Source organism: Zalophus californianus, chromosome 1, assembly GCF_009762305.2.
Source record: "Zalophus californianus isolate mZalCal1 chromosome 1, mZalCal1.pri.v2, whole genome shotgun sequence".
Classification (NCBI taxonomy): domain Eukaryota; kingdom Metazoa; phylum Chordata; class Mammalia; order Carnivora; family Otariidae; genus Zalophus; species Zalophus californianus.
The window spans coordinates 9,909,334-9,937,107 of record NC_045595.1 but is presented as its reverse complement, the minus strand read 5'-3'; the positions used below and the strand labels follow the sequence as shown (position 1 = coordinate 9,937,107).

Below are 27,774 nucleotides of genomic sequence, written 5' to 3'. Positions count from 1 at the left end.
AGGTGTTGGGAGCTTGGTGCTGGGGCGGGGTCCTTACTGCCAAAGGCCCCAGGCAGACCCTTCCTCATCTTCTCCCCCTTCCCCAGGGTAACCTCTAACCATGTTTTCCTCCTGCACACCCTTCTGACCAGGTCAGGCTCTGAGACCTCCCACCGCCCCCTCAAACACACAGACGTGTCTGCTCAGGGGCCACAGAGCTGGCAGGGGTCCTGGCTTGGGGAGAGGGGAGACCTGGGCACAGAGGAAAAAGGTGGAGGCCAGGTGTGCTGGACACAGGGTGCAGGCCAACCCCTCAGGGCACTGGGGACAAGGAGATGGTGGAGCCCCAGGACGCAAGCCAGGATCCCTCTGGTTCCTGCTCACTGCTGGGTCCCAGACTCCCCTCCCCCTCCTAAAACAAGGTGTGCTCCTGGCCGCTTTGCACCTGGGGCCCCTCGGGCCTAGCTGTCCGCTGATGCTGTGAAGGGAGGGCTAGATATCCCCCCACCTAAGCCTGTCAAAGAGTGAGGCTGGAAGTGGGGGAATGAGGAGTGGTGCCTGTCCATGACCCTCTTGCCACTGGGGCGGCCCCCCCCCCAAGCCCGCACCAGGTCCCAGCCCTCCCTGTTCCCCTGGGGGCCGGCTGCTTTGGTGACAGGCCAAGCAGGAGCAGAGAATTCACTGCAAACCCTCCCCCCTGGCCTGTCTGTGGGTTCAGCAGGGAGGTGAGAGGGAGGCCCAGCCATCCTGGATGGAGGGGTATCTGGACATCACCACTCCCAAGTCCAGACCCCCTACTGGGTCAGTAAGGGGAGGCTAGGAGCAGGTGGCCCTGGGATGTGACGGGGCAAGGGTGGGCAGGCCAGCGGCGGCCAACGAGATGCAGTTGAGGTTTTCCTCCTTTTCAGGGAATGGGGGGGTGGGGCGGGGCCCCCCACCTTTCTGACATCAGCGCTGCCTTGGTCCCTCCTCCCGAGCCGGGGATGGTCGCAGGTAAATCGGGGTCCGGGGCAGGGGAGGGTGGGGGGGGGGCCTGGCTGGGGCGGGCTGGGTCTTTATCCTAGCTCCTGGTTCCCTCCCTTGCCCCCTCTGAGCTGGACCTGGGACTGCCCCCCCGAGGGACCCTCAGTCGGGCCTGGGCCTTGGAGTGAATTCTCTGCTCACCCCTCTCTCCTCGCCAGCATTAACCCTTTCTTCCCAGGTGGTCTCCAGCGTGCCTCCCTCGGAGCCAGGACCTCGCCGAGGCCCCCCACCTTGTCTCTCTTCCCTCCACGCAGCTCTCCTCCCCCCTCCCCAGCTCTCCCGGGGAACCCCCTCCTTTCCCATGTCCCCCAACCTCCCCCACCCCTGTGCACCAGTGTCAGTGTCTGCTGCTGAACAGACCCCATGAGAGACCTTGCTGGCTGGGGGCAGGGCTGGGCACCCTGAGGGAGGGGCTGGACTTTTCCAAAAACCCTTCCTCACCTACTGATTGCATGGGTACTGGGTGTGTGTGGGGGGGCGGGCACAGGCTGCATCAGGAACTTTGGGTGCCTCCTCTACCCTGGACTCGGGGGGCACTCCTGACACCCACAGTGGGTACAGAAACATCACTCTACCTTGCAGTTTTTGCAGGTTGTGGGGGGTGGTGGGAAGAAAACAAACAAAAACCTGTGTCCTAGTGTGGTTGGTGAAGGATGGGACCCTCGACCCTAGCTCTTCCCCTTCAGGGGGCTTTGACGATGGCGAAGGAGCAGGGCAGTCCCTGGAACCTCAAAGCCACCAGTGAGGAGATCTTTCCGCCCCCACTTAAGGCACATGAGGAAGTCTGGGAGGGCTCTTGCCAAACCCTTTATCCCCAGCCTGTGGGGTCTCTAGCAGCCAGGGAAGGAAAGAGGGGCACCACCTCTCCCCCCCTACTAACCCTGCTCTTAATGGCCTCCAGGGTTGACATCTCCAGGGAGAGGGGCAGCTGGGCAGGGCAGGGGTCCCAGCCCGGAAACCCCCTTCCCATCACCAGCCCTACCAAGCAACCGTGACTGCAGCAGCAGGAGGGGACAGCCTGGCTACCCCAGGCCGCGTGACCAACTTGCCTCTTTCTCTCCCCCTCCCTCGCCTCCGCTCCTCCTCTCCCCGTGTCCTCCCCGCCCCGCCCACCCGCCCGGCCCAGTCTTCGTGTGCCCAGGGACCCTGCAGAAGGTGTTGGAGCCCACCTCCACGCACGAGTCGGAACACCAGTCTGGGGCGTGGTGCAAGGACCCGCTGCAAGCGGGCGACCGAATCTACGTCATGCCCTGGATCCCCTACCGCACGGACACGCTGACTGAGTACGCCTCGTGGGAGGACTACGTGGCCGCACGCCACACCACCACCTACCGCCTGCCCAACCGCGTGGACGGCACGGGCTTCGTGGTCTACGACGGCGCAGTCTTCTACAACAAGGAGCGCACGCGCAACATCGTCAAGTACGATCTGCGCACACGCATCAAGAGCGGGGAGACGGTCATCAACACGGCCAACTACCACGACACGTCGCCCTACCGCTGGGGGGGCAAGACGGACATTGACCTGGCTGTGGACGAGAACGGGCTGTGGGTCATCTACGCCACCGAGGGCAACAACGGGCGCCTGGTGGTGAGCCAGCTCAACCCCTACACGCTGCGCTTCGAGGGCACGTGGGAGACGGGCTACGACAAGCGCTCGGCGTCCAACGCCTTCATGGTGTGCGGAGTCCTGTACGTGCTGCGCTCCGTGTACGTGGACGACGACAGCGAGGCGGCCGGCAACCGCGTGGACTACGCCTTCAACACCAACGCCAACCGCGAGGAGCCGGTCAGCCTGGCCTTCCCCAACCCCTACCAGTTCGTCTCCTCCGTGGACTACAACCCTCGTGACAACCAGCTCTACGTCTGGAACAACTATTTCGTGGTGCGCTACAGCCTGGAGTTCGGGCCGCCCGACCCCAGTGCCGGTAGGGATGGCTCCCCCTCGCTCCGCCTCCTCGGCCCCAGGGGTCGGGGGTCGGGGGTCGGGGGTCGGGGGTGGGAGGGGGGGAAGCCCGCAGCGCGCGGAGAGCTGGGATCTGGAGGTGGTCCACGGGGATCCCTGGAGGTCAGAGTCGCAGAGTCGCGCAGCACGGGCCAGAGGCTGGTCTAAGCGGTTCCCAGTTAACCCGTTCGGTTGTCAGTTTATGAGGTAGGAAGGGCTATTACCGTTTTACAGATGAAGAAACAGGCACTGGGAGGGTGGGGGGTGGGGTAGTTTACTCCTTTGAGGAGTAACTCTGGACCACGAAGTTGCACCGCCTCTCCCAGGGGCCTGTGCACTTTTAGCCCTGGAACCCTCATCAGCCACAACCCTGGGTGGAAGCCCCGTGCCCGTGAAAACAGAACAAAGCCCAGCTGCCAGCATTGAGGGTGAGGGTCCCTCTGCAGTCTCTGTTCGCCCTCTCAGCGGCCCTCAGCCAGCTCTGAGCAGCCCCAGGGCGCTGGGGTGCCTGATGCAGTACAGCCTCATTTGCACAATGGGGAACTAAGGCCCGCACAGGAAAGGGACTTGGCCAGAGTGAGAGTAGAATGAGGATGGGAGGTGGCTGTGTTCAGACATCCCCTCCCTGGCCCATTCTCTTTGGTTACTCTCGGACCTCAGGCTATACTCAAGTGAATTTCTACTGCCTTCTGATGCTTTACATGGTCTTGGGGGCAGAGAGAGGCCAGGGGAGATCTTCCAGACCCAGGATATCCTCCCACTTTGGGGAAGGTGCTAGAATGCCAGGGACCCCGTGCCTGGGCACACGTGTCATGGCGGGGCCCCGGGCACGGGGTGACCCTGTCTTGTATACCCTCTTCCCTTCCAGGCCCAGCCACCTCCCCACCTCTCAGCACGACCACCACAGCCCGACCCACGCCCCTCACCAGCACGGCCTCGCCCGCAGCCACCACCCCGCTCCGCCGAGTGCCCCTCACCACACACCCCGTGGGTGCCATCAACCAGCTGGGACCTGACCTGCCTCCAGCCACAGCCCCGGCTCCCAGCACCCGGCGGCCCCCAGCTCCCAATCTGCACGTGTCCCCAGAGCTCTTCTGTGAACCTCGAGAGGTGCGGCGGGTCCAATGGCCAGCCACCCAGCAGGGCATGCTGGTTGAGAGGCCCTGCCCCAAAGGGACCCGCGGTGAGTACAGAGGCTGCAGTCACCTCACGGGCGCTGGCTTGGGGAGGGGCCGAACCTGGTCTGGCCCGGGAAGGGCCAGGGAAGATCCCACCTCTCAGCTTAGCCCAGATGCACCTGTTCACCTCCCCGGCCAGAGTGCGGGCTTTCTGAGGGCAGGGGTCGCCTGACACCTGCGGCTGTGTTCCCAGAGCCCAGCAGAGCTCTCAGAGCTTGGGAGCAGCTCAGTGAGTCCCCCTGCCCTGTCCCCTCTTGCAGTGCCAGGCAGACCATGAAGGGAGCCCACAGGAGGTGACTTGGGCCCCCGGCTTCAGGCTGAGACTGCCAGTGGCAGTCCGCAGAGCCGCTGAAGTGCCAGACAGGGTGGGGCCAGGAGCATATGCGCCTAAGTGGAGTGATCCAAGGGCAGGGTCTGAAGAGGCATAAGGGAGAAGGGGCTTCCAAGATGGACTTTGCTAGAAAGTTCCATTTCTGGTAGGCAAAGATGGAAGGAAGAGGAGCCGAGAGGGGGAGCTTAGAAGTAAGGGGTAGCTTATGTCACCTCCGAGTGACACCTCTCTTGACTGTCCGGCCCTCTTCATGTCTGGTCTTCCGTGTTTCCTTCACCTCTCTCCACCTACCTGTCCCCCTCTCCGTCATCTCCTCTCCCTGCCGTGGCCCCTCTTTCTCTCCTTCCCTGTGGCTCCCTTCTCTGTTCCTGTCTGTCTGTCCCTGCAGGAATTGCCTCCTTCCAGTGTCTACCAGCCCTGGGGCTCTGGAACCCCCGGGGCCCTGACCTCAGCAACTGCACCTCCCCCTGGGTCAACCAGGTGGCCCAGAAGGTACCAGCAGCAGCTGTCCCTCCCAGATCGGCACATTTGCTCGCACACTGGGCCCTGGGTGGCCGGGCACAGGGCACACTGGGGGCAGTAGAGCAATTGGGGAGACAAACGGGCAGGTCTGGGAGCCAGGACTGTGTGGGTCCCCTCCCTGGCCTACAGAGGGAAGAGACGGATGGGGAGGGGGAAGGGGTCAGAGAGGGAGGGGGGAGAGGGGCCAAGCAGGCTCGGCAGGTGAAAAGGGAACGTGTGGGAAGATGGTCTCTGAGAGAGTTCGGGGCCCCTGCCCCCACCTCACACAGATCAAGAGTGGGGAGAATGCAGCCAACATTGCCAGCGAGCTGGCCCGTCACACCCGAGGCTCCATCTATGCGGGTGATGTGTCCTCCTCCGTGAAGCTGATGGAGCAGCTGCTGGATATTCTAGATGCCCAGTTACAGGCCTTGCGGCCCATTGAGCGCGAGTCAGCGGGCAAGAACTACAACAAGGTGGGGCACGGCACTGGGGCCAGCTGGGGGGAGGGGACCCTTAGGGCTCAAGTAGAGTCCAGCCTGGTACCTCCAAGCTAGGTGGTCAGAGAGGAGAGGACTGATCCTAGGCATACTGGATCTTCCTCCTCAGCTGCCCCTGGACGGGCCTTAGGGTTGAGGGTCCCTTAGGATCGGGTCTTGCTCACGCCCAGCCCTGGGTTGGTGGCAGCTGCGGAAGCGCCAGCTCTCCAGGGCCCAGACATGTTGGCATTAGGAAAGCTGACAGCACCTCCATCTCCTTTCCCAGATGCACAAGCGGGAGAGAACTTGCAAAGACTACATCAAGGTGAGGCCCGGAGGGTTCCTGCCGGCCAAGGAGGGGGTGAGGCAGCCCTCATCACGTGGGCATGCCCCACGCAACACTGGGGATGGAGGCTGAGAAGAGGGTATGCAGAGTCAGAGTCCAGCCCAGGGAACTGGAGGCGGCGGGGGGGGGGGGCACTCACAGTGCCACCCCCTCGCCTGCGTAGGCCGTGGTGGAGACAGTGGACAACCTGCTGCGGCCAGAGGCTCTGGAGTCCTGGAAAGACATGAATGCCACGGAGCAGGTGCACACAGCCACCATGCTCTTGGATGTGCTGGAGGAGGGTGCCTTCCTGCTGGCCGACAATGTCAGGGAGCCCGCCCGCTTCCTGGCTGCCAAACAGAATGTGGGTGAGTGCCGCAGTTGTGCCTACGGCAAGTTCGGGTGCAAATCTTTTTTTTTTTTCCCAAGATTTTATTTGAGAGAGTGAGCAATCGTGCGCATGAGTGGGGGGAAAGGGAGAGAATCTCAAGCAGAGTCCATGCTGAGCGTGGAGCCCAATGCAGGGCTCAATCTCACAACCCTGAGATCATGATCAGGTGCAAATCTTGAACCGTGGGGCCTGCCAGCTGGGGATGCCCTAGCCTTGGGCTTCTTGCCATAGCTGGGCCCCTGGACTGGGGACAGACCCCAACCACATCTGCCCTGCCATTCCCTGTCCCCACAGTCCTGGAGGTGACAGTCCTAAACACGGAGGGCCAAGTGCAGGAGCTGGTGTTCCCCCAGGAATACCCAAGTGAGAACTCCATCCAGCTGTCCGCCAATACCATCAAGCAGAACAGCCGCAACGGTCAGTGCCCAAGCCCTGGGCTGGCATCCCCAGTTCACATATGAAGAACATCAGTTCTTAAACTGTATTGGGTTGAAGAATCTGACAAAAGGGTGGGACTCATAACCACACACAGTTGTTCTCCATTCAAGCAAGCCTAACATTACAGGGGATTTGTGGGGTCCCCCCAAAGCCCCAGAGCATAGGACACTTTGTAGTTTGCAGGGCTCACTCCCGTGCAGTGGCAATCAGTTCTCATAGCTCAGGGAGGTCTGTCCCGTTTGAAAGTTGGGATTTGCTCGAGGTCACACAACAAGTGAGGTGGGGGCTGGGGACACAGTCCCTACGCGTCCTGGCATATTGCCTCGCCATTTGGAACTGCCTACAACAGAGCAATGGTACGTGGAAGGGCTCCCAAACCCCCCTCACCTGGGCCACAGCCTGGCTTCAGAGGTCCCAGTGGCCAGGATGGCTGAAGGGGTGCTGGCTCAGGACTGCCGGCACACCCCGCGGTGCCTGTTCTCCCCAGGTGTGGTCAAAGTTGTCTTCATCCTCTACAACAACCTGGGCCTCTTCTTGTCCACCGAGAATGCCACAGTGAAGCTGGCGGGTGAAGCAGGTACAGGTGGCCCTGGCGGTGCCTCCCTGGTGGTGAACTCACAGGTCATCGCGGCGTCCATCAACAAGGAGTCCAGTCGCGTTTTTCTCATGGATCCTGTCATCTTCACCGTGGCCCACCTGGAGGTGAGCTGAGGCGTCCCCACCCCCCCCCCCCCGGGGGTCCCGCCAGCGTCCATGTCCCCAGGCTGTATATTCTCCCCATTGTGTGTTCACCCACCCCAAGAGCAAGTTACAACCCCTCCCTGGGGCACCAGTCCCCCAACCCCCACCTCACCAGCTTGGGCCATTTGCCCCCAGAGATCCCAGACTGTCACCTGGAGCCCCAGGCATTTTTCTCATGCCTGTCACCATCCCCATAGCTGGGTGTGGGGGCTGGGACGGGACTCCCTGGATCTGACTGCCCGGCCACCACCACACAACAGGCCAAGAACCACTTCAATGCTAACTGCTCCTTCTGGAACTACTCGGAGCGTTCCATGCTGGGCTACTGGTCAACCCAGGGCTGCCGCCTGGTGGAGTCCAACAAGACCCATACCACGTGTGCCTGCAGCCACCTCACCAACTTTGCCGTGCTAATGGCTCACCGAGAGATCGTAAGCTGGCCAGCGCTCCGCTCCTCTGGGCAGGCCCACTTGCTGGCCTGGCTTTGCATGGCATCCTAGAGAGTGCTGCATGGGCAGTGCCAGGGAAGACCAGCTTCGTGGGCATTGGGGGGGGTGGCACCAGTCTTGCCCGGGGCAGGAGGCCACATGTCTGGTTCTTTCTGGTCATGGTCCCACCTTCTCCCAAGGCACTCTGGAGAAGCAGGTTGGCGTCACCTTTGTCATCTCTCCACAAGCCTCCCAGAGCATGAGGAAAGAGCGTGCCACCTACAGAAGGGTGGGGGCCAGCAAGTTGGCTAGGGGGCAGCACCAGTGGTGTTCGTGGCCTGTGGCCTTGCCCGCCACTAGCACCTGGCTGAGCCCAGGATGAACCTGGCCACGTACAAGGCCAGAGGTGCTGAGTGAGTCCCCTGCTCCTGTCCCCCAGTACCAGGGCCGCATCAATGAGCTGCTGCTGTCAGTCATCACCTGGGTGGGCATCGTGATCTCCCTCGTCTGCCTGGCCATCTGCATCTCTACCTTCTGCTTCTTGCGGGGGCTGCAGACTGACCGCAACACCATCCACAAGAACCTGTGCATCAACCTCTTTCTGGCCGAGCTGCTCTTCCTGGTCGGGATAGACAAGACTCAGTATGAGGTGGGCCAGGGTTTAGGGGCAGAGGCAGGTGGGAGGGGAGGCAGCGCTGGCCCAGGTAGCCCCTCCTCACCTGTGGTGCCCCTCTCTGCCGCCCCCAGATCGCTTGCCCCATCTTTGCTGGCTTGCTGCACTACTTTTTCCTGGCCGCCTTCTCCTGGCTGTGCCTGGAGGGTGTGCACCTCTACCTGCTGCTGGTGGAAGTGTTTGAGAGCGAGTACTCACGCACCAAGTACTACTACGTGGGCGGCTACTGCTTCCCGGCCCTGGTAGTCGGTATCGCGGCGGCCATCGACTACCGCAGCTATGGCACCGAGAAGGCGTGAGTGTCCCCCCTCTCATCCCCCGGGGTGTCTCCTGCCTGGCTCCCTGCTCAGCAGAATCCCTTGGGCCAGGACCCTCAGGGCAGTGGCCTTCCTGCTCCTGAGGTCTAAGGCCACAGTCTGCAGAGTCCCTGGGGGCTAGGATGGGAGGGAAGGGCTTTCCCGCCTCTGTCTACCCCAGCCCCGCTTCCTTTATAGCTGCTGGCTCCGAGTGGACAATTACTTCATCTGGAGCTTCATTGGACCGGTCTCTTTTGTTATCGTGGTAAGTGGGAAGGCGGTACTACGTCTCCTTCACGCAAGCTAGTCTTGACCCCGCTTGAGCCCCGCCCCCACTCTCCCCAAGTCCTGAGAGGGCTGGTTTGAAAACCATCAAAACTGAGCAGCCCACTAAGAGGACAAGAACAGAGCGGGTCTGTAAAGCTCCAGCACCAAGGCCCGTCCGTCCAGGAACTGTGATTTGAGCCCCTGCCTTGTGTCAGGCTGTGTGCTCTGCCCTCCCACCACCAGGAGCCACACTAACAGACCGCTGTTACCAGTCAGCAGGCACCTGAGGGCAGGTACATCAGCAGAGGAGGCCCTGAAGAAGGGGGCGTTGAGGCTGAGACTTGGGCAGGGGTTTGCACTGGGAGGTGGGGGGACCCCAAGGGACCCCCCCCAGCCTAGCCCCTCCCCTCCTCCCACCCCCAGGTGAACCTGGTGTTCCTCATGGTGACCCTGCACAAGATGATCCGGAGCTCATCTGTGCTCAAGCCCGACTCCAGTCGCCTGGACAACATTAAGTGAGCACCCCTTCCCCACCCCCCTTGCCCCTCATAGCTCCGTACCAGGCCTGGTCTCTCCCAGGGCTTCCCAAAACGTGGGGTGCTCACCTTCAGTACCACAAGATGTGATTTTAAGGACAAACGTAGTATTTTATTGTGCTTGTTGTGTATCTACTTAACAAGTATTAAAAAACATGGTATTAACACATCCAATCTCTGCTTTTGGGGACATAACTTATTAGGGTGAGGCCAAGTTGAAAAGGTAAGTCTAATTCAGGGCAACTTAAAGAGAAACTGGCAGCATAAGATAGTTTCAGGGTCTGGAAATATGGCCTAAGGCTGAAAGCAAATGACTGACCTTTGTAAAAGCCCAAACCCAGGTGAGTGAAAGTACCACTGTGTAGGCAATTCCCCCCCACCCCAAAAGGCCCACTCACCCCAGGTGGGTCTTTGCAGATAGCATCCAGACCCACCTGAAGAGGGACACACAGCAGAGCGGGGAGGTTTCTCCATTGGCAAGGACTTTGACATCCCTGTCCCCTCCTCCTCCCCAGATCCTGGGCCCTGGGGGCCATCGCGCTGCTCTTCCTGCTGGGCCTCACCTGGGCGTTCGGCCTGCTTTTCATCAATAAGGAGTCAGTGGTCATGGCCTATCTCTTCACCACTTTCAACGCCTTCCAGGGGGTCTTCATCTTTGTCTTTCACTGCGCTTTACAAAAGAAGGTGAGGTCAGAGAAGGGGTTCAAGTGTCTGCCTTCTGTACTGGGACCTGTGTCTGCTGTGAGGGGAGCACGGGCTTGGGGTCAGTGAGGATTTAGACAGGGGTGAAGAGGGTTCTGGAACAGAGCAAGATAGGGCAAGCTGGGGGAGCAAGAGAGGATGGATTTGGGGAGTTGGGAGAGCACAGGGTAGGGTTGTGGTAACAGAGGACCAACCCCCCCCACCCACCTATGATGTGGGGGCAGGAATCAGGTGTGTGGGAGGGAGAGGACTGAGTACCACCCAGATGGAAGTTTTCTACTTCAATATTTACAAGATAAACTGGTAAGTTTCGTGGTGATAAAGTTTCCTTTCCAACATCCTTACAGGAGCCCCCAGGCTCACACATTCCTGCCCAGGCCTCCCTTCCCTTCTTCCCCTCCAGCCATCCTCTCCTCTGCTTTCTCTCAAACACCTAGACAGGGGCGCCTGGGTGGCTCAGTCTGTTAAGTGTCTGCCTTGGGCTCAGGTCATGATCCTGGGGTCCTGGGATCGAGTCCCGCTTCAGCTCCTTGCTCAGTGGGGGGGCCTGCTTCTCCCTCTCCCTGCTGCTCTCCCTGCTTGTGCACATGCGCTCTCTCTGATAAAATCTTAAAAAAAAACCCACCTAGACAGGACCCTCCTCAGGAATTATTCCTGTTCCTCCCCAGATATCCGTAAGGCCTGCGGTCCTAGTTCCTTCAGATCTTTGCTGGGATATTTCCTCAGGGAGACTTCCCCTGGGCTATTAGAACTCACAAACCCCCACCACATCCCCCAACCCACCGGCACTGCCTGACCCCCTTCCTGGCCGTATTGGTCTGCACAGCACCCAGCAGCATCAGACATCCTACACGGTGTGCTGTTGTTTGCATCTACATATGTCTCTACCAAAATTTAGCTCTTGGAGGTAGGGCTGTGTGAGTGATTTGTTCTGTACCATCGTTCCTGGGGCCTGAACTATGCCTGGAACATAGCAGATGCTCATTAAAGATCTGTTGAGAGAGTGAATGAGAAACTCAGTGGATGTAGAGAAAGGAGGATGGCCTGAGCAGGGGAAGCGCCTGGCTGGCTGGCTGGCTGGCTGGCTGGCTGTCAGGAACAGGAGACAAGGCTTCTGAGGCTTGCAGGGGCACCCAATGCCAGCTGCATGTCCTCCTCCTCCCCCAGGTGCACAAGGAGTACAGCAAGTGCCTGCGTCACTCCTACTGCTGCATCCGCTCCCCACCTGGGGGCGCTCATGGCTCACTCAAGACCTCAGCCATGCGGAGCAACACCCGCTACTACACGGGGACGCAGGTATCCGGGCAGGGCTCCCCGGGGCTGAGTAGGCAGGGTAGCACTTAGCCCAGGTCCCTAGTGGTGCTCAGCAGGCGGGTGGCCTCAGAAAGATCCTGGAGGGTGGGTATCCTGGGGGTGGGGGGCTCACATCCGGGCTGTATCCCCAGAGCCGAATCCGGAGGATGTGGAACGACACCGTGAGGAAACAGACGGAGTCCTCCTTCATGGCAGGCGACATCAATAGCACCCCCACCCTGAACCGAGGTGAGACCGCGTCCCTTGCCCTTGGCTCTATCCCTCAAGATTCCCGGACCAGTGGCTCTGGGCCACCTTGTGACCTCTGATGTTCTGGATAGGTACCATGGGGAACCACCTGCTGACCAACCCTGTGCTGCAGCCCCGTGGGGGCACCAGCCCCTACAACACCCTCATTGCTGAGTCGGTGGGCTTCAATCCCTCCTCACCCCCTGTCTTCAACTCCCCAGGTGAGAGCACTCTGGTACGGGAAGAGGGTGACAGTCCCGGTCAGGGAGTGTGGTGGGGTCTGCATCCCGAGGGTCGCTGCTTGGGGCATCCTAGTGCTTCCTGAATTGGAGCTTGGACTTGACTTTCCAAGCACATGCTCACCTCATCTCTTTTCCCTCCTGGCTGGCACCTACAGGGAGCTACCGGGAACCCAGTAAGTGTGACTTGCCTGGTAACGTTTCTGAGGCCGGGAGGGGAATGCGATAGTGGCCTCCTGGGATAACCTCACTCAGGGAGGAGAATTCGGGTACCCCACCCCCAGACCCCACACACATACAGTTGGAGGGGGTTATGTTTGGCCTTCAGGTAGGCAATGAAGGTGATGATGGTCCGAGCACAGGAAATGCAACTGGTCACTGGGCCTCTTCACACTGCTGAGATTCTGAGCCTCCAGCTGGGAGGAGACCTAGAGGGAGCTGGTCCCCACCCCCATTCCCCCAACGTGCTGCTGGGCTGGTGTCCCCACTACGAGTGAGGAAGAATGGGAATAGGAGATCCCAGCCCCCAGGGAAGCAGGCACCCCCTCTCCCATGTGCCCACACCTGTCACTGCCCACACTCCTCCTGAGCTGGCCCCCTTTTGCTGGCAGAGCACCCTCTGGGAGGCCGGGAAGCCTGCGGCATGGACACATTGCCCCTCAACGGCAACTTCAACAACAGTTACTCCTTGCGAAGCGGGGATTTCCCGCCAGGGGACGGGGCCTCTGAGCCACCCCGAGGCCGGAACCTGGCCGATGCTGCTGCCTTCGAGAAGATGATCATCTCAGAGCTGGTACACAACAACCTGCGGGGCAGCAGCAGCGGGGCCAAGGGCCCCCCACCACCTGAACCCCCCGTGCCACCTGTGCCAGGGGGTGGTGGCGAGGAAGAAGCAGGCGGGCCCGGGGGCGCTGACCGGGCAGAGATCGAACTTCTCTACAAGGCCCTGGAGGAGCCGCTGCTGCTGCCCCGGGCCCAGTCGGTGCTGTACCAGAGCGATCTGGATGAGTCGGAGAGCTGCACTGCGGAGGATGGGGCCACCAGCCGGCCCCTATCCTCCCCTCCAGGCCGGGACTCACTCTACGCCAGCGGGGCCAACCTGCGGGACTCGCCCTCCTACCCGGACAGCAGCCCCGAGGGGCCCAGTGAGGCCCTGCCCCCACCCCCGCCTGCACCCCCCGGCCCCCCTGAAATCTACTACACCTCGCGCCCACCGGCCCTGGTGGCCCGGAACCCCCTGCAGGGCTACTACCAGGTGCGGCGGCCCAGCCATGAGGGCTACCTGGCAGCCCCGGGCCTCGAGGGGCCAGGGCCCGATGGGGATGGGCAGATGCAGCTGGTCACCAGTCTCTGAGGGACCTCATGGACCAGGGGCTGGTGGCCCAGGACGGGAAGGGAACCCTGGGTGGGGCTCTGATGGGAGAGGGAGACTCATGGAGGCAGTGGCTGGTGGGCCACTCTCTCCAGGTGCCCTTCAGCCGTGGGCCCTCTAGGCCCCTCAGGAGCTCTGCCGTGGGGGCCTGTGGTGCAGGGTTCACAGACAGGGTTTCCTACCAGCCATGCGCACCAGCTCGATTTGGGGGAAGTGCGGTAAGGAGGAGCCAAGAGGTCCCCAAGGGAGTAAGGAAGGAGAAATTGGATGGGTGCAACCCACTCTTGACTTCCCCCCTCCCCTACCTTCCTGCCCCCCTGGAGGGAAATGAGGGCTTTGGTTTTCCCGGGCCCCGCTGGAAGGAACCTGTCAGCTACTCCTCTCTGCAGCCAGAAATGCTGCACCAGGAAGGAGCAGTGGGAGCAGACAGACAGACAGGTTCCTCCTGCACTACATTTCCCTGCTCCTGGAGACTGGGGCCTCTGGCCCGAGAGAAAGCCCCAGGGCAAGTGGAATGGGCAATTGTGGCTGCTGGTTTAAAGGTGGAACTTTCTCTGAAGCTCCTTCCCTCTGCTCTTTGTCCTTGCCTCCCCAGCAAGCCTGCCCATCAGTCTCCTCAAGTGCACCCAGTGACCCCCTCCCTTGGGGTGACTCCTGATGAAGCACAACTCCCCGCAGGGCCCCCAGCCCACAGGGGTGGCCATATTTGGGCAGTTCCCAGTCCTGTGGGCTAGGCTATCTGGGGAGCAGATTTTGGGTCTGGATCTCCCTGGGGAGTGGGTCCTGGGCTTGGATCTTTCCCTAGGGGGCCATCTTACCCCTTCCTCTCTCCTCCTCCTCCCCCATTGCTGTAAATATTTCAACAAAATGGAAAAGAAAAAAAAAAAGAAAAAAAAAAAAAAAAAGAAAATCTCATCACTTGAAGCCACCGGGAGCCTGTGGCCCAGCCAGCCCGGGGCTTTCTCCGGAGCAGAGTGGCGCCACCGGGCCCTGGCAGCCAGGACTTCTCCGTGTATGTGTGCATCCCCAGCCGGGGTGGGCGGGCCGCCAGAGCAGCTTTTTACAATCCAGAGACAGAAAACAAAATCTAGAAGCAACAGCGAAACAAAGAACCTGTTTCCTTCCCGGCACCGTTTCTGTCGCCTCTTTCCCTGCTCCGCCTGTTCCCTGGCATCAGTCAGCCCTCCTGGGGCGTGTACCTCACTGCCTGCCCCAGGACTGGGGCCTGTCTCCCCCTCCCCTCCCCACGGGCCCAGGGGAGGCACCCTCACACCCAAAGATGCTTTTGCCAAGATGGCTGCGCTGTCCCTTTGAGTTCCTGCTTCTTGTATATTGCTTCTGGGACTCTGGGCTGAGGAGGAAGGGACTGACTTCCCACCTAGAGCGGGTGATGGGGGAAGAAAAGTGAAGGCAGCAGGTGGTGGGCGTGAAAGGGAGGCTGGGAGTGATGAAGTTGTCTTCTCTCTTGGGGGGAGGGGGGCTGCAAAGGTGAGAGATCATCTTCCCTACCCTACACTCTCCTGCAGGGGAGGCAAAGCCAGGTATCAGGGCCTGCAGTCAGGACACCCTTATACCAGGCGCTCTACCCCAAACCTTAGACTCCGGAAGCTCTGGGCTGGGGATGTCTCCTGAGTACCTCTTCCAGTGCCCTCTTCTCCAGCCGTTCACCCTGGCCTTCCCACCCCGCCCCCCCCAACCCTTTGAGTAGGGTAGTCCCATTGCCACAGTAGCCCAGCCCTGTCATTGCCATTCTCTCAGGGGTGGCCCTCCACCTCTACTCTGACCCCTTCTTGTCTCTTTTGCCCCTCCCTCTTTTCTCACAAGTGCCATGAGTTTTCAAACATCTTTGGGTCTCAGCCTGCTGCTGCCATAAACTTCTTTGGGTTAAGGAGGGAGGCTCTAGGGAGGAACTGGGGGGAAAGGAACAGGTAGGTGGCTGGAGGAACCCTTTTTGCTGCTAGAAAGCCCCTCCCTTCTCCTGGGGAGCTGGGGCTGGCTTGTCCCCATCAGTTAGGGGAGAAGGGGTCAGACCAAAGATGGTGGTTTGTCCCATGCAGGGAGACAGGTGTGGGGAGAAGGCAGGGTTGGGTTCCATTGCTAGATTTTTCGGGTAGGAAGGCTTAACTCAGCTGAAGACCCTGGGTAAGCCTGGATGGGAAGAGAAATAAGGACAGGGACAATTTTGCCCCGACAGCTCCGTGGCCTGCCTTGGCATCACTAGGCCAGGAACTCCACCGTAGGCAGGGGCAGCCAGAGGTCTGTGAAGAGCTGGCAAGAGAGGAGGGATGATGGAGCTGGGCCGGCATCAGTCCAGCTAGAGCCAGAGGCTGCCTCTGACACCAGCAAGAGGGCTAGGAAAGTAGGCTTGGCAGGAGAGCTCCCTGGGGGACTGGAGGTATATGAGGAGTCTGCTTCCTCGCCCCTGAGCAGCCCTCCTTCTCTCCAGACACTGACAATCAAGGGGAGAGAGGGTGGGGTGGGTCCCTATGGTCCCATTCCAGCCAAAATCACCAAGGTGGATTCCCAGGCCTCAGATCTGCATGGCAGGGCCCCCTGGTGGGGTTGGACACCACTTCAGCCTAGTGCAAAGCCACCCCCAAGAGCCCAGGTGTCCCCTTACCCCAACCAGACCTGGTGCCTTGACACCCCAACCCAGCTGGGACGGTATAGAGAAGGAAGGGTCTTGGTTTCCTCTCCTACTCCCTTCCTTGGGCTCCTGAATTCATTTGCTTTTAAATCTAATATTTTTCTCTGGGTTGTTTTTTTTGGGTGGGGGGGTTTTGTTTTTTTTGGTTTCCCTTGCCTTCCTTTCTCTGTCTCCACCTCTTTCCCTGTGTCTTTCTCACTGTCTCTGTGTTCCTCTTCTTTCACCCTCGATTTCTCTGTGTCCATTCGGGCCTCCTCCCCTCTCTCCCATCCCTCCCCACCCCAATCTCTCCTTGGTCTCCTTTTCGATATGCCAAACCAATTTTGGGTCGAGTGCATTTAACGAGAACAAAACAAAAGGCTCATAACAAGAACGTTTCAGAAAAAAACAAAAAGTTAAAAAAAAATTGTTGAGTCAAAAAAAAACAATAAAGAAATTAAGATTTCTTGGAATGACAAGAGTGGTGTGACTCACTGCGGGGTAAGAAAGGGGTGAGTGGATCTGCTCGAAGTATCCCCATTAGGCTGACACAGTGAAGAACCTGCACTGCAGCATTTCGAACCCACGGCAGAGGCCTGGTGAGTCACAGCATCATTAACATTAACAGAGAACTTTATAAGTTCCTGGGCCTGGCTGAACACTTCAGGTGCAGTTTCTCTTTGAATCCTCATAAATGTTCTAGGGTGGAGGTTATCAGATCTCCATTTTACAGATGAGCAAACTAGCTTACAGTGCCTAGATGCATGCCCAAGTCTCCCTGGGCCAGGCCACTGTCATGTCGAGTCTCAGAGAAGCCCTCCAAGCTGTATTTAGAGCAGAGCACAGGAACTGTATGCTGTGCCTGTCTCCTTCCAACAGCCATTCCTAGACTCCCACATGTGGCTGGAATGATGCATTTTTTTTTTAAGATTTTATTTATTTGAAAAAGAGTGCATACACACGAGGAGGGGCAGAGAGGGGAGAGGGAGAAGCAGACTCCCCACTAAGCAGGGAGCCTGATTGCAGGGCTCGAGGCTCAATCCCAGGCCCCCAGAGATCATGACCTGAGCCGAAGGCAGAAGCTTACCTGATTAACCAACTAAGCCACCCAGGCGCCCCTGCTGTGTTGCATTTTCAAACATGATAAGGTGGAATTGCATCCTGTGTATTTCACATTCTCAAATATAGCTGCCAGTGCTCAGAGAGAAAGGAATGACTACTCAAACAGTGTGAGCATCTCTCTCCACGCCTCTCTGCCTTCAACATCTGCATCCAGGATGCCATATTCCCCTAATTATCTTCCCACCTCTCCAGCCACTCCTTCCCAGTCTCTGCAGCTGGTTCCTTCTCATCTCCCCACTTCTTAACATTGGCGAGCCCAGCTACCTATACTCATTCCCTGGGAGATCTCAGCCTTGTAGCATGGCTTTATATAACTATAAACTGATGACTCCCAAACAGAGCTCCAGCCCGAACTTTTACTCTCGGAGCTCCAAATTCATACACATCTAACTACCCATTCCACATTTCCCCCTGAGTGTCTGGTAGGACTTCAAACTTAACCTGTCCAAACCTGTCCCCCTAGCTCCTCCCATAAGCTCCCCCACCTCAATTAATAGCAAGTCTATCCGGAGACTTAAGAATAAAACCCTCAGGGGCGCCTGGGTGGCTCAGATGGTTAAGCGTCTGCCTTTGGCTCAGGTCATGATCCCGGGGTCCTGGGTTCGGGTCCCGCATCAGGCTCCCTGCTCAGCAGGGAGTCTGCCTCTCCCTCTCCCTGCAGCTCCCCCTGCTTGTGCTCTCTGTCAAATAAATAAATAAATTCTTAAAAAAAAAAAAAAGAATAAAACCCTCGAAGATTACCTTGTACTTATGTCCTTGTCCAACCCTGACCCAATCTGACAGTAAATGCAATGGTAGTTCTAACTTCAAATTATCCACAGCAAACTAGTTCTTACCACCTTGGTTCAAGCCAAGGTCTCACCAAGATCACTGCAACAGTCCCTTAACTCATTCCCTTGTCCGTCCTTCAGGCTTTTCTCAACACTGAAACTGGAATGATCTTGGTAAGCATCTTGTCCCTCTGCTCAAAATTCTCCAATATACTCCTCTCGCCCAGACAAAAGGCCAAGGTCAGCCCAACAGCCTGCAATGACCTGTAACACTCTACAACATCAGATCTCATCCCCATGGCTCTCCTCCCTCCCTCCACTAGCCACACTGGGGTTCTTCACTGTACACAAACATGCAGGCAGCACCTGCCTCAGAGCCTTTGCACTGGCCATTCCATAGCATTCATTTATTCTCCTGCAGGGCTTATGAAAATCAGTTTCCCAGGACACTCCATTTAAATTGCAATTAGCCACTCCAGAACCCCCTAACCCACACATCTTGCTTTGTTTGTCTCCCATAGCACTCCTAGCTAGCAAACCAAGACATTTTTGGCTTATTGTCTACCTCCCCAACTAGAATGTAATGTAGAATGGTCTGGGTTTTTTTCACTACCGTTCCCCAGTGTCTAGCACAGCATGAGACACACAGTAAGTGATCAATAAATATTTGTTAAAGGATGGAAAGCTGAAATGAGCATAAGACCCGAGTGAGCCTGACAAAAGAGTTACGAATGATGGGAATTATGAATCTACCACTTCCTCCACTGCTCTCAGCTCCCATGTGCCCCTCACTGTGCAATGCTAGGGTTTAATTTAGCATGGTCCTGAAACCTAAGTTCAATATTTTAGCTGGTACCCAACCGAAGAAAAGGCAACCTGTTCCTATGCTGGAAGAGGAGCTGATTCTCTGGACTAAAGGAGAGACACTCTGTGAGCAAGTATGGGGACTTTAAAGGATAATTAAATTTAACCATGTATGATTTTAACTTCATGCTCTGATTTTGAAATCAAATCCCAGCATGAGATTCTACAACATGACCAGCTCTTTCACCTCTGTGTCCTTTACTCTCCCCAGCACTGCACACATCCTTCTCTGCTAGCCCAATCTAAATCTGTTGTGCCGGATGCCTATGACACTCAGGTGGTTGCTAGTGGCACCCGTACATACCTGAGGCAACCATTTGCACGTGCCCACAAACAGTAACACTTATGTTGAGATTTATCACTTCAAAGTTCTTTCCTATGTTTCATCTCATTTAATTATCACAAGGTATGTATTATTATCCCCATTTTTCAAATGAGGAAACTGAAGTTAGAGCGACTAACTGACTTACTCAACAAGATTACTAGGTGGTTGAAAGGGTCTGCATCCTGTAGAGCCTTTCCATGCCCCAACTTAATCCTTTCAATGACACGATGAGGCAGATGTTAGCCCCATTTTACAGCTGCAGAAGCAGAAGCCCAGGAAGGTTAGAGAACGTCCACACAGTCTCTAACCTGGACCAGGCCTCCATCTTGGTCTTCTGATCCCAGGGGCTGCTTCTAGGGATGTCCACACTCAGCTGCAATTGTCCACTCCTCATCACTGCCCACCCATCCCACGTGGCACACAATAAAGGAGGCTGACTATCTGGCTCCCCACACCAGAAGAGATGTGCCCACTAACCATGCCACACCCCAACAGTCCCCATGTAGCCAGTATTAAGGCTGTCCAGAGTGGGAAGGCCTTAATGCAGAGCAACAGAAGATTCTCTTTAGACCCCCAAAAGACTAAAGGCACTGGAGGACTCTGTCCTTGAGAAAACCTCCTCTCCCCCACAAACTCCTGGAAAGGCCTGGGGGAGCCAGGCTGAGGCTAGTCCTCCATCCCCACAACACCCACTGGCTTATTCTACTCTTCTCTTACCCCTTCAAACATCAGTCACGGAAACCAGCAGTGATGACAGGCCCCTGGTGGCTTTTCCCTCCCCCATTTACATCATGTTCACTTCATCAGGAGTCTCCTACCAAAGCCCTTGCAACTGCTACTCTTTCCTAGCTACCCTGCCCACTGTCTCCCACAGCCCTCCACCTCCATCTAAGTGATCCCACCCTCTCACAATTGAAGCCCTCACAGTAACCCAACCGGTCCTCTCCTGGGAATAATTCCTAAGGAATCACACATGCACATGAAGACTTAGCAGCAAGAAGGTTCACTGTGGTCAGGCTTCTGAGAGTGAAACACAATAAAATTTCAGCATAGAAAATCATTACATAAATCATGCAAACAGAATGCATGTAGCCATTAAAAACAATGCAGAAGAACATTAACTGACATCGAAATATATTCATAATAAGACTGTGTAAAAAGTCAGACATAAAATACAAGGTAAAGAATGACCCTTTTTTAAATGACATATATATGCAAAAAGTGTGTGTATAGTGACATGAAACTGTGTGCATATGTCTGCATATGAACGCATGCGTGTGTGTATGTTGCGAAAAGCAATAAAGGGAAACCTCACTAAAATGGAGTCAAGAGGCCAGAAGGGGGAGCCCTCACGCCCCACCACTACAAGTCCTTTGCAGACCCAACAGGAAGAGATGTACCTCCCAAGTGGACACTACTTTACTACCCCAGAAGGAGGAAGATTTTCTCCCCCCTCTCCACAACACCCCCCCGCCCCCGCAATAGCGCAGCCCTCGAGACACAGATGACTCAGCCAATAAAAAGCCACTACAAAAAAAAAAAAAGGAAAGAAAGAAAAGCCACTACGTTTTGAACTCCCAGTTCACTCCAGAGGACTTTTGGTTTGTAACAGCAGTCCCAATTTCCCTTTCTCTATAAAAGAGCATACCTCTCCTTTGTTATCTAGAGTTGCCTATGGTTATGGTTTTGTCGCAGCTTGCAAGTCCCAAAATGCAATTCTCTTATTCCCAAATAAATCCATTTTTGCTGGTAAAACTTACAGTTTAATTTTTGAGGTTAACATTACATGTGTGTATATATACACACATATAATATCAGAATTTAGAGCTATATATCAGAATATTAACAGGGGGTAATTTTTACTTTCTTGCAATTCTCTATTTAAAAAATTATTTCTTTAAACATATTACTTTATTTTTACTTATTTATTTTTTAAGAAAGAGAATGGGAGGGGGGCAGAGAGAGAGAGAGAGAGAATCTTAAACAGACTTCGTGCTGAGCATGGAGCCTAATGCAGGGCTTGATTTCACAACCCTGAGATCATGACCTGAGCTAAAATCAAGAGTCAGATGCTTAACTGACTAAGCCACCCAGACTCCCCCCTCCATATATTACTTTTATAATAGGAAGAAGTATTTGTGTATCCTACTTTCTGTGGAATAACAAAAACCAAGAATAACCGATACCTCTGAAAGAATAAAGAACAAGGTTTTAGAACTAGCCTTACAAAGACTGGTTCTAATGTGGTAATATTTAAGACAATGTGCTGTGGGCACAGGAAGAGATAAACAGGCTCATGGAAGAGACCTGTGACTGGATGGAAACTTGCTCTAGACAGAGGTTACAAATCACTAGGGAAAGGATGGATTCAGCCAGAGGCTCTCAAGGGTTTTGGTCTTGGGATCCCTTTTACTCTCTTAAAAATTAATGAGCGGCATTTGGGGTGACTAGGTGGACCACAGAAGATTTGGGGGACAGGAAAAACACAGACTATAATCATGGCCATGTGTCATACATTTGTCCAAATCCACAGAATGTACAACACTAAGAGTGAACCCTAATGTAAACTACAGACTTTGGGTGATAATGATGTGTCAGTGTAGGTTCATCAACTATAACAAATGTACCACTCTGGTGAGGGATGTTAATGGTGGGAGAGGCTATGCATGAGGGAAGGTGGGGCAAAATCTCTACTTCACTCTCAATTTTCCTGTGAACTTGAAACTGCTCTTTAAAAAATAAAATAAAAAGGAAAAGGAAAAAGGAAAAAAATTAACTCTTTAAAAAAACATTAATGAGGGGCACCTGGGTGGCTCAGTCTGTTAAGTGTCTGCCTTTGGCTCAGATCACGATCCCACAGTCCTGGGATCGAGCCCCACATCAGGCTCCCCATTCAGTGGGGAGTCTGCTTCTTCTCCCTCTTTCCCTACCCCTGCTCCGCTCTCTCTCTAATAAATAAATAAAATCTTTAAAAATAAAATTACTGAGGACCCTAAAAAGCTGTTGTTTAAAGGGATAGGGATGGGGCACCTGGGTGGCTCAGATGGTTAAACATCTGCCTTTGGCTCAGGTCATGATCCCAGGGTCCTGGGATCGAGCCCCACATGGGGCTCTCTGATTAGCGGGGAGCCTGCTTCTCCCTCTCCTTCTACTGCTCCCCCTGCTTGTGCTCTCTTGCTCTCTGTCAAATAAAATCTTTTAAAAAAATAAAGGGATAAGGAGTAGATCTGTGTACATTTACTAAATAAGAAATTAAAACTGACAATTTTTAAATATTTAAATTAGCTAATAAATCCATTAGATGTTAACATAATCTATTTTGTGGGAATAACTATATGTTTTTAAAAACAAAGTAGTGAGGGGCGCCTGTGTGGTTCAGCTGGTGTCTGACTCTTGATTTCAGCTCAGGTTGTGGTCTCAGGGTCATGGGATTGAGTCCTGTGACGGGCTTGGGCTCATGCTCTGCACAGTCACTTGGGATTCTCTCCCTCTCCCTCTGTCCCTTCCCCCACCCTTCACATGTGTACATGCTCTTTCTCGTAAAAAAATTTTTTTAATTTTTAATTTTTTATTTTTTTTAAAGATTTTATTTATTTATTTGAGACAGAATGAGAGAGAGAGAGCATGAGAGGGAAGAGGGTCAGAGGGAGAAGCAGACTCCCTGCTGAGCAGGGAGCCTGATGTGGGACTCGATCCCGGGACTCCAGGATCATGACCTGAGCCGAAGGCAGTGGCTTAACCAACTGAGCCACCCAGGCGCCCTTAATTAATTTTTTTAAAGATTTTATTTATTTATTTGACAGAGAGAGATAGCAAGAGCAGGAACACAAGCAGGGGGAATGGGAGAGGGAGAAGCAGGCTTCCCACCAAGCAGGGAGCCCGATGTGGGCCTAGGATCCCAGGACTCCGGGATCATGACCTGAATCAAAGGCGGACGCTTAACGACTGAGCCACCCTAGGCGCCCCAAATTTTTTTTAATTAAAAAAAAAAAAGCAGTGAAAAGAATGGCTTTGTTTTATATTTTGTAAAGCTCCAATTGTCTGGCTTAACAGAAGAAACCTGGATTCTCACACAGGCTTCTGAAATCAATCTGTTGCAATACGCTCTCTTGATTGAAGTACATGAAGAAAATCCAGCCTCACACAGATATATAATTGGAAGAGGGAGGAATACTATTTCCTTTTTAGCTAATTGGGGATATTCTACTTTGTTACTTATACCAAAACTCAAAAAGTAGTATGTTCAAGTTAGTTATAATGAGGAATATGAAACTGTATCAATGAACTTTTCACACTTACACTGAAACCCATTGGTCTATTGGAAAATACTGATCTACTGAATTACTACATTTCGCTATACAATATTTTTAAAATCTTCTTTGTTAGTATCACCACTGATCTCATCAGAAAAATCTTTAAATATTGAGACGTGGTCAGGTTCATGGTGAATAGAAGTTTTCCCAAAGACTATTTTGCTTGAAAGCTCATATTTTATCATTAGCTACAGAAGTGACCAGCTCACTTCATTCATTCTGAGAAAACATCTGCCAAATATCCTAACTAAATCACTGCAGTCTCATTCTTTCAAGTAAAAATGGTGTTCCATGAAAAAAGTCACCAGTTCCACTTCAACTTAACTGTATGAGTGCATTACCTCAACTACCATCACTCTTCAGCATGCAATAGAAGTGCTCTATGCAAACTTCCCATTTCACCACACAGAATACTAGAAAGACTTGCTCACGGGGCTAATTTTTAACACAGATTACTACTTTTCACTGCTTCTTCACGGACACTCTTAAATGGAATTGTTTTAACATTGAATGTGTAGCAACAGTGAGGAATACAATGACAACTACTACTACGGTTTGGGGACACTGCATGGACTCCTGCTAAGCACCAGCAGTTTTACCCAACCATTGCTTTTGTAACAGTAGGGCACACAACACAGTCTAGATGAGAAATGCAAGTAACACTTTAGAATTATTATTATGAAAATAGTTTATCTCCTGGATCCACAGGGGATCACATTTTGAAAACTACTTAACTACTCAGTAAAAGAAACTGCGACAACTGGTTTCTGTCTGGAAAAAACTAAATCACAGTCCTACTTCACATCATAAACAAAAATAAATTCCAAGTAGATTTTTTAAAGGCTAAGTGTAAAAAGTAAAACTTCCAGAAGAAAACACAGCAGGATGGGGCACCTGGGTGGCGCAGCTGGTTGAGCGCCTGACCTTTAGTTTCGGCTCAGGTCATGATCTTTAGAGTCATGGGCTCCAGCCCCACGTTGGGCTCTGTGCTCAGCAGGGAGTCTGCCTGAGATTCTCTCTTTCCCTCTCCCTCTGCCCCTCCTGCTTATACTCTCTCTTTTTCTAGAATAAATAAATCTTTAAAAAAGAAAAAAAGAAAAAGAAAACACAGTAGGATATCTTATCAACCTCAGGGTACGATTTCTTAAGCAAAGCACAAAAAACACAAACTTTAAGTAGATTGATTACTCTGATGACATTAACATAATAATAATAAATCCTGAACATCAAAAGACACCAAGCAAATGAAAAGGCAAGTATCAGATGTAAGAACTTCTGCACTAATCAAGATGAAGACAATGCAGCAGGAAAATGGGCAAAGATATCAAAAGGCAATTAACAGAAGACAAATGGTCAATAAATAGATATAAATAGCTTAACCTCACTAGTAATCTGAAAAACGCTAACTGAAACCACTCATGTACACCCATCAGAAAAACAAAAATGTAAAAATCTGACAGTACCAAGTGTTGATAAGGACACTGAGCAATAGCAACACTACTGGTGGGAGTAAGAACTGCAACCATCACTTTGAAGAGCAAACTGGCAGTATCCAGTAAGGTGGATATTCCCATAACCCAGCATTTCAACTCTTAGATGTGTATCCTAGGGAAACTCCTACACAAAACAGTGACCACTGAAGCACTGTTAGTAAGAGTAGAAAATGAGAAACAACCTAAATATCGAGCAAGAGATAAATGGATAAGTAAATACTGTCCAAGAAAACTTTCTGTGACCATGAAGTGTTCTCTACCCATACTGTCTAATGTGGTAGCCACCAGTCACAGGTGCCTATTAAATGCACAAAATGTGACTAAGAGTGAGTAGAGAATTGAACTTTTTATTTAATTTTGATTAACTGAAATCCAAATAGCCATATGTGGCTGATGGCTACCACATCAGACAGCACGGTTACAGCAGTAGAAATAAATGAATTAGAGTTACATACATGTAAATGTAGATACACTGCAAAAGCATCACATTGGACAAAAAAAGAAAGTTTCACAAGGTAATGGCTGGGACTAGAGTGAAGTAAGCAGAGTGTATAGAGTGAAAATATTAGGAGGCACTCACCCTCAGGGTTGTACAGGTACAGGTTGGACACTTGGGTGACCCCGAGAGTGAACACCTCCTTAAATTTTGGGTCATAGGTGCCTTGCTCGTCTCAACCTGTAAGTATATATCAGTATGCTAGTGTGTCAGCAGTCCCCAAGATCATCCCAGGTTCAGTTGATTCATTAGGAAGACTCACAGGATTTAGCATATAGCCTACACACAGCTATGGTTTCTTATAGTGAAAGGGTACAAAGCAAAATCAGCCAAGGGAAAAGGCACAGGGTGTGAAGTCTAGAGGAAACCAGACACAAGATTTCAAGAATCCTCACCTAGTGAAGTCACATGGGATGCACTTAGTTCCTACAGGAAGGTTGTAACAACACGTGTGAACTGTTGCCCACCAGGGAAACTTAGAGACTCAATGCCCAGAGTATTTATTGGGCGCTGGTCAAGTACCAAAATTCCAGAACCCAGAAGGAAAGGAGGTATTCAACATAAATCACATTTGTACAGTTTAGGCACCATGAGGCACTCTTATTTACGGGATGACAGGAACCTTCCTGAAATCCAAGTTCCTAGAAGCCAGTCAAGGGCCAACCTTGCAAACAGGCCTTTCTAAAGACAGCAGTCTCATGCCTAGAATGGTAACTTTTTTGCACAGATTTCGTTTATATAAAATTGTAGAACATGATATATACTATATATTGTTTAAAGACACATGTATATAATAAACATGTACAAACATGCACAGAAAAACAAACACCAAATCTAGGGTTGTAGTTACATCTGAGGAAAAGGGGAAAGGACTAGGTTTGAGACAGGGGTACAGAAGACCTTTCAACAGAATCTCTAATGTTTGATTCCTTAAGCAGGGTAATGGGTAAAAATTTGTTTTGCTGTAGCATTTCTTCTACCTTTCCAAATGTGTGTGCACCTGAAATATTACGTAGGAAGAATAAAGACTTATTACTATATACTACTAACAGCTGATGTTATAGAGTGCTTTTCACATACCAGGTATTAAGCCCTTTACATGAATTTTTTTTAAGATTTTATTTATTTATTTGACACAGAGAGAGAGGCAGGAGAGAGGGAACACAAGCAGGGGGGGTGGGAGAGGGAGAAGCAGGTTTCCCACTGAGCAGGGAGCCCGATGCAGTGCTCGATCTCTGGACCCTGGGATCATGACCTGAGCCGAAGGCAGACGCTTAACCACTGAGCCACCCAGGCTCCCCTATACGAATTTATTGTTTTAAATACACTCAGAGGTCAATGTGAGGCAGCAGAGATCTCTACCTTCAATCAGCTGTCAATCTACTCAGGGATGATGAGAGATAAGCACAGTCTAAAACCAATTTAAGTACTGGATCTGAATGCTACTAAGGTAATAAAACAGGGTAATATGATTAAGGAAGGGCTGCTTTAAACTAGGGTGGCCTGGGAAGGCTTCTTTGAGGGGACATTTGAGTTGAACCATAAATGATGACAATGAGACAGCCATGCAATTGTCTAAAGACAGCACATTTCAGGCAGAGGGAACAGCAAGTGCAAAGCCCCGCAGCAGGAATAAGCTTGGTGTGTTGAAAGACAGTAAATAAAGCCAGCAAGGCTGGAGAGTGGTGACAAGAGGAAGACTGGTAGATGAGGCCTGAGAGGTCAGCTGAGGTCACCGTGCAGGGCCTCCTAAGCCACAGTAAAGATCTTAGGTTTCATTCTAAGTATGATAAGCCTTTGAAGGTTTTAAGGAGCGTAAATGACATAATCTGGTTTACAATTCAAGATTATTCAGCCAGCTGTATGGAGTATTCATCATAGATAGCCATTTGCTTTTTTCTTTAAAGATTTTATTTATTTATTTATTTATTTATTTATTTATTTGACAGAGAGCGACGCAACGAGAGAGGAAACACAAGCAGGGGGAGTGGGAGAGGGAGAAGCAGGCTTCCTGCTGAGCAGGGAGCCCGATGTGGGACTCGATCCCAGGACTCTGGGATCAGGACCTGAGCCAAAGGCAGTCGCTTAACGACTGAGCCATCCAGGCGCCCAAGAGCCATTTTCCTCATTAGCACCAAAGACATAATGCTTGTGGCTGATGAGCTTCTCAGAGGGTACGAAAAGGTTGGGGGGTGGGGGGAAAGTTCCACAATGCAAAAAGAAAACTACGAAGCTGGAATGTATAAGTATTTAATTAAATAACTAGAAAACAACAATCATGGCAACTTCATTCATCATTAAACTTAGTATTCATATAAACATTTGAATTACATTTGGAAATAATTTGAAAATTTGATTTTTTGTCACAAAAATTCGCAAG

At 53.0% G+C, this 27,774-nt stretch overlaps 1 protein-coding gene across 4 annotated transcripts in view; it reads left to right on the top strand.

The window, feature by feature from the left end:
* The window catches only part of ADGRL1 (adhesion G protein-coupled receptor L1), a 44,000-nt gene extending 27,516 nt beyond the window's left edge, over window positions 1-16,484 (top strand). For 3 of the 4 annotated variants that reach the window (XM_027582891.2, XM_027582890.2, XM_027582893.2), the window contains 19 exons: window positions 2,129-2,929; window positions 3,815-4,129; window positions 4,844-4,947; window positions 5,247-5,432; window positions 5,722-5,760; window positions 5,945-6,128; window positions 6,446-6,568; window positions 7,077-7,291; window positions 7,591-7,761; window positions 8,198-8,407; window positions 8,506-8,726; window positions 8,926-8,992; window positions 9,418-9,509; window positions 10,046-10,214; window positions 11,400-11,528; window positions 11,678-11,774; window positions 11,867-11,995; window positions 12,172-12,189; window positions 12,625-16,484. In XM_027582891.2, coding sequence (XP_027438692.1) covers window positions 2,129-2,929; window positions 3,815-4,129; window positions 4,844-4,947; window positions 5,247-5,432; window positions 5,722-5,760; window positions 5,945-6,128; window positions 6,446-6,568; window positions 7,077-7,291; window positions 7,591-7,761; window positions 8,198-8,407; window positions 8,506-8,726; window positions 8,926-8,992; window positions 9,418-9,509; window positions 10,046-10,214; window positions 11,400-11,528; window positions 11,678-11,774; window positions 11,867-11,995; window positions 12,172-12,189; window positions 12,625-13,367 — 4,013 coding nt within the window. In that variant the 3' untranslated portion in view covers window positions 13,368-16,484. The remainder of the gene's footprint in view (window positions 1-2,128; window positions 2,930-3,814; window positions 4,130-4,843; window positions 4,948-5,246; window positions 5,433-5,721; window positions 5,761-5,944; window positions 6,129-6,445; window positions 6,569-7,076; window positions 7,292-7,590; window positions 7,762-8,197; window positions 8,408-8,505; window positions 8,727-8,925; window positions 8,993-9,417; window positions 9,510-10,045; window positions 10,215-11,399; window positions 11,529-11,677; window positions 11,775-11,866; window positions 11,996-12,171; window positions 12,190-12,624) is intronic. The other variant, XM_027582894.2, reaches the window with a different exon arrangement.
* The last annotated feature ends 11,290 nt before the right edge of the window (window positions 16,485-27,774 follow it).